This window comes from Fonticula alba (genome assembly GCF_000388065.1).
Source record: "Fonticula alba strain ATCC 38817 unplaced genomic scaffold supercont2.1, whole genome shotgun sequence".
Taxonomy (NCBI): Eukaryota; order Rotosphaerida; family Fonticulaceae; genus Fonticula; species Fonticula alba.
Window position 1 is genome coordinate 3,046,601 of NW_009242971.1, and position 5,953 is coordinate 3,052,553.

Genomic DNA, 5,953 nt, shown 5'->3' on the forward strand with positions numbered 1-5,953 from the left:
CCCCCCCCGATGCGCGGGCCCAGGGACCGAGACGGGGGGAGATCGCCGGCCGGCACTCGGCAAAAGGCCATCTCCACAGAGCTCCACGTGCACCACCGGATGGGCGCTCAGCCGCTAGATCGTTGGGAGCTGGGGTATTTGTTTTGTATTGTTGCTGGAAAAAAAAGGGCCAGGGCAAGGGATGAGGCCCCCCCCCCCCCTCCCGCCCCCGTTCGGTCCCGCGCCCCGCCGGCGGGCCGGTCGGCAGCAGGGTCCTCTCCACCCCCGACGAAGGGTCCCCACCATGGGGCAGTGACCACCGCGCAGACCGGGAGGATGAGGGGAGGGGAGAGCGGGCTCATGTGTGTCGGGCCGGGAGCTGCTCAAGCAAACTCGATGGCGATGTTGGTCGACAGGTAGGCCAGATAGAAAACCAGCAGAACAATGGCGTAGTTCCGGCCGGCGCGCCAGCCGCACACCGGGATCACGATGCCCGACATGACCAGGGACATGAGGAGCCCGGCGAAGGCGGCATACAGGTTGGTGTCGATGGTCAGGGGGTACTCAGCCTCCGGGTAGGTCATCAGGCGGATGGTGAAGGCAATGCCGAGCCCAAGCAGGAGGTTCAGCAGGGGGCCACCGAAGCAGGCGCTCACGCCGATGGCGGGGAAGCCCTTGCGCGCGATGGCCGGGTTGGCGATCAAATCTGTGGTGGTGACAGAGCCACAGGCAGAGGAGACGGGCAGGGGGAATGGTGGTGGTGGTAAGGAGGGGGGGGGTAGTGTAGAGGAGGGGGGGGGGGGAGGTGCGGGGGGGGGGGGGAGGGTGGGGGGGGGGCCACAAAGGGGGGGGGGGGGGAGGGGGGAAAACGCACCGCCGATACTGTTGCCCCAAGCCAAAATGGTCAGGCCGAGGATGGTGTCCGACAGGTTGCACAGGCGACCAAGGGTGGCCAGGGCGCCGATGAGCTCACCACTGATCAGGTAAATCCACAGAGCAGAAGAGGCAAACCCGACGAAGGAGAAGAACTGAGACCAGCAGAGGAGCACCCAACGAGATGGATCAGTTCAAATGGCCAGATCAACAACCAAGAGAGAAGGAACGCCAGGGAGGGGGGGGGGAGGGGAGGGGAGGGGAGCAGGGGACCACAAGGCGGGCAGTCCACTAGCGGCAGGCACAGCGCGTACCGGGAAGAATGGCGGGTCGATGCGGGACTTGGTGAACAGCAGCATCGGGATAGCCAGCAAGGCGCCCAAGCAAGTGAGCAACATCCAAACGGAGAACTCCGAGTCGCCCGACACCGAGGTATTGAAAACTTTAGCGGCCCGAGCGGCGTATAGAGAAGGATGTCAATCGCACGGCATTGAGGACGCAGCACCGAGGGAAGCAGCAGCACGCCCAAAAGGCGGGAGAGAAAAAGGACGCGGGAGAAGCGGTGCCACGCCGAGAGGCTACATACCACCAGTCGAGAGGGCGATCCACAGCGGCACGGTGACGGTGTGGATGACAGACATGTTCTTGTTCCATCCCTTGAGCGCGCGGCCGTGGTCCACGCGCGGGATGGTGCCATGCATGAAAAAGACAAATGGCGCGCCGATGATGTTGACAATGCGATCCAGCGGGCTGGACTCGGCCCAGGTAGTCACCACCGGGAAGAGGGCCTCGGTCATGGAAAGGGTCTGAGCAGGAGAGGGGGAAGGAGGGGGGAAAAGAAAGAGGGCAAAGGGCACATCCGGTAAGCAGGCAGACGCGACAAGGGACAGGGGCATGGCGCGCTCAGGGACATGGGGGAAGGACTGGCTCCCGCACCTCCGGGTTGAACTCCTCCTCCATGGAGGGCTTCTTGCTGGCAGGCGGATCCGGCCCCAGCAGGGGAGTAACATCATACACGGGCGATGAGTTTGCCGCCAGGAGCCCCGACGTCTCATTGAAGTTGTACTCCCCGTCGGAAAGAAGGCCATCCTGGGGAATGGAAGCGAAGCCAGCCAGATGCTCATCGGGCGAGTTGCCCTCGTCATCGGTGTTGTCCTCGGTCGATACCTTGGAGAGGGGCCGACGCGGGCGCAGACCTACAACGGAGCGAAAGTCGGGATGTGAGGGAGGGAGGGAGAGAAAACGGGGGGAGGGGAGAGGAAGCAGAGCAAGAACCCAGGGCGGGCAACGTACGGCCCTGCTTTTGCGCGGCGCTGACGGCCACCGAGTGGATGTTGGAGGCGGAATCATCGATGCCGGCATACTCATCGCCGAACTCGAGGGCTGGCGAGGGGGAGTCCCCCTCCAGGTCTGGGCTATCGCTGGCGGTGGAGTTGATGGTGTGGGACGTCTCGTCCGGGTCGAGACCGGCGTCGAGAGCGGCCGCTGGAAGAGCCAAACAAGCGCAGACACGCACGCAGGGGAGAGAGAGAGAGAGAGAGAGAGAGGACGGGGGGCATTGGGTAAGCTCATGTGACACCAACGAGAGAGAGAGGGTGGAGAGAGGCGGTTGGCCGTTAGCCCGGGGAGAGAGAGGACAGGGAGAGACGTACCAAGACGCTTGGCCTTCATGCGGCGATAGATGAAGTGCCCCACGAAGACCGTGATCACGTAGGCCACGTAGAAGCCAATCATCAGGAGGGACTTCCAGAGGGAGATACTACCAACAAGCTTTAGGAGAAGGGGGAGCAAGCGGGATGGGGAGAGAGAAAGAGAGAGGAAGAAGAAGAAGAAGCGCGACGCCGAGCGGGTGGGTGAGTCAAGCAGGCTAACCAGTAGAAGCACACATCAGGCAGGAAAGGTGAAGCCGCATATTCCTGGGGAGGCACATACGACATTGAAGAACATGAACAGGACGGCGGCTGTGTAGAAGAGGATGTCCCGAACGAAGGGCCGGCGATTGACACGGAAAGACTGCTGCATGCCGATGGCCGCAACCACGACCGTGGTCACGAAAACGCCACCGCCTACAGGGGAGAGCCGAGGCAGGCAGGCAGGCAGGCAGGCAGGCAGGCAGGCAGGCAGGCAGGCAGGCAGGCAAGGGGGGGGGGAGAGGGTGAGCTGGGAGGGAGTACGCCCGGGGCAGGGGAGAGATTGCGTACCGAGGAGCTGGCCCAGGGCCAAGTTCGGGTTGTCCGAGGTCACCGAGGCGATGGAGCCGAAGAGATCCGGCGCGCCGTTGCCGACGGCCAGGAGGGTGACCTGGGAGGGGACGGGGGGAAGAGCCGGAAAGTTGGGGGAGGGGGCATGTGAGTATCAAAAAGAGGAGGAGGGGGGAGGGGGAAGAAAGGGACGAGACAAGAAAGGCCAGGAGAAAAGGGGCATGTGCGACACATACACCGGCCATGTTGTCGGACAGCTTCAGCAACAGGGACATCGCACGAAGATTGAGCACGAAAGCATCGGCAATGAAGCTGATCACCACAAAGATGACACCGACCCAGATGATCTGCCAGCAGGGAGGGCAACGTGTGGCGGGCGGGACGGGTCAGCACCAGGCAAGTTGAGATGATCGGGCGCGGGGGGAGAGGAGCAAAGAAGCAGAGGCCGATCGGCGATCGGTGTCACGCACCAGGAGGATGTACGATAGCCAGGAAAGCGCCGGCGAGCCGAACCAGCAGAAGTGGTTGCCGTAGTAGTCGATCACCGAGTCGGCCGGGCAGTTCTCCTTGACAAAGGCGCAGGGGTCAGGCTGCTCGGAGATGTACTTCATAGCGCACTGTATGTCGATGGGTGGGCACAAAGACCATAGCAGGGAGGGTGCCACGCGGAAGCAGGAAGTCAGCTCGGGCATCCAACATCATGGGGGCCCTGGCAGCGGGCTATACGTGGGGTCGGGGAAGGAGAGGGAGAGGGAGAGAGAGGTATAACGCAGAGACAACACGCAACGTACAATGTCCTCCTCCTCCTCCTCGTGGCCGGAGGAGGCGCTGTGGTTGCCGGAGCCCATGGCCTCGTTGGCAGCCAGCAGGCTGCGCGGCGAGAGAAGACGCTTCGAAGCCAGACGCACATCCCCGAGGAAGGCGTCCCACGAGATGTCGGGGCCAAGGAAGCCGGGGGGTGAGGCCTCGGCGGTCTGCGCCGTGGCGGTGGCGGCGTGGCGGATGGCCGCCCGGGCGCGGGGGTTCCCGCGGACCTTGGACCGGCCAGAGAGGGAAGACGTCTCATAGAGGGTGGCAGCGCTCTGGCGAACGGACTGGAGCATGGTGTCGATCTGTTCGCCAGCACCAGCGCCAGCCGAGGAGAGTGCCCGCTGCAGCGGGCTCCAGGGAGTGGTGTCACTGGCAGTGGTGGCGGTGGCGGCCGCCGAGTCGGGAGCACCCTTGCCTGGCGACGACCGGAGACCGGACAGGCCGCCGCCAAAGTACGCATGGGCGAACAGGCCGAAGGAAAGGAGAGTCCAAACGACGCGGGCAGGCCAGCGGAAGCCGCCGCCAGCGGCCGGCTGTCCGGACCCGGCCATGCCGACCGGCGCCGGCATGAGGCTCGGCGAGGAGGCGGGCATCGGGAGGGGGAGCGGAGGGGCGACGGCGGCGGCGGCGGCAAGTCGGTGTTGGATCCGGGGCAGGCCCCGGGCAAAGGGGCCAGGGCAGTTGCTTTTCCGGTCAAGCCCTCGACCCCGGGGGGAGCCAGGGAGGGGGGTGGGGGGGGGGGGGGGGGGGGGGCCGAGGGCGAGCACCCCCCGGTCACCCGGGGGGCGGGGGCGGGGGAGATCGCCTCCCGCCGAACCCTGTGTGCGCCATGCAGGCCGACCACCGGGCCGACAATAAAATAACAACGGAACCGATAGCCGGGGGCCGACCGCACTATTTTCATCTGGGCTCTCTCTCTCCCTCTTCCTCTCCCGGCGGGGGGCCCGAAGGGCCGCCCAGGGAAAAGGTAAATAAAACCGAACGGCGGACCAGAGGCAAGAGCTGGCCAAGGGCCGGAAAACCGGCCATGGCCGGAACACGGCCGTGCGGACGCGTCTGGGTTGTCCATGTGTGTGTGTGCCTGTGTGTGTGTGCCTGTGTGTGTGTGTGAGTGTATCGGATATGGATGCTGGCCAGGGAGGGACAAAATCGTTGTGCATAAATGTGATCACGAGGGCATCGAGACAACGCGTGGCCTGGCCGTTCTGGCCAAGCAACCCGATTCACACTCGCGCTGTGGGACCGACCCAGGGCGATTGCCCCTCGGACTCAGGGGCGCGATACCCCCGCGCGCGCGCGCGCGCGCGCGCGCGCCCGAATATGTGGGGCAAGCGGCGAGGGGGCGCAGTCGAGAATTTGGCCGCCGGTCCGAATCCCCAGAGACCAACAGGCGGTGGCCGCGCTGCCAACGACAGGAATGCCGTTCACATTCTCGGATAATATACAACGGAATCACGCGGCATGACGGATTGCAGTGTGATTCATGCCGGTTAGTTTAGCGCCCGCCGCCCCGCCCAAGACACTAGCGTTCAGTTAACCACTCGGCCCGCTGCCGCTGTTGCCGCCGCCGCCCGAAAGGCCCCTCTTCCCCTGGCCCTTTTGTGGGCCGATGGGCGTGGAGCGCCAGGCGAGTGGGTCCCAGCCAGCCGCCCGGGCCCGGGAGGAAGCCGGCCCCGGCAGGCCCGCGATTTACGGGGCGCCCCGAAACACGGCCCGACACAGCGAGAGGCAGCAACGTGCTGATCTTGTGCGCGCGAGAATTGGCCAGAAGGAGGGGCGACCTGGTCAGTGTGTCTCTCCCCCGGGCCACCGGGGCCGGCTGGTCGGATCGAGGGCTTGCCCCTTGGGGATCGAATCCCAGCCACCGAAGGATCCAGTCTGCCAGTCTGCCAGTCTGCCAGTCTGCCAGTCTGCCAGTCTGCCAGTCTGCCTGTCCGCCAGTCCGCCAGTCTGCCAGTCCGCCTGTCCGCCTGTCCGTGGGTGTGTGGGTGTGCATATACATACGCACGCGCGCACGATGTAAGGGGGAGGGGAGGAAAGCTGCCCTAAAAGGAGGCGTCCTGCCCCCCCTCCCCCCCCCCCCCCCCACC

General features: G+C 65.1%; 1 protein-coding gene across 1 annotated transcript; it reads right to left on the minus strand.

Moving 5' to 3' along the window:
- Positions 1–185: 185 nt before the first annotated feature.
- On the minus strand, positions 186–4,476 carry H696_00648 (hypothetical protein). The gene is made up of 12 exons (XM_009494529.1): positions 3,845–4,476; positions 3,524–3,670; positions 3,290–3,400; positions 3,054–3,153; positions 2,785–2,918; positions 2,505–2,622; positions 2,146–2,337; positions 1,789–2,048; positions 1,439–1,658; positions 1,167–1,294; positions 854–1,007; positions 186–685 (listed from the first exon to the last, which is right to left on the minus strand). Exons 1-12 carry the CDS (start codon positions 4,454–4,456, stop codon positions 363–365), a joined length of 2,499 nt encoding a protein of 832 aa, XP_009492804.1. The 5' UTR covers positions 4,457–4,476; the 3' UTR covers positions 186–362.
- Between the last annotated feature and the right edge of the window lie 1,477 nt (positions 4,477–5,953).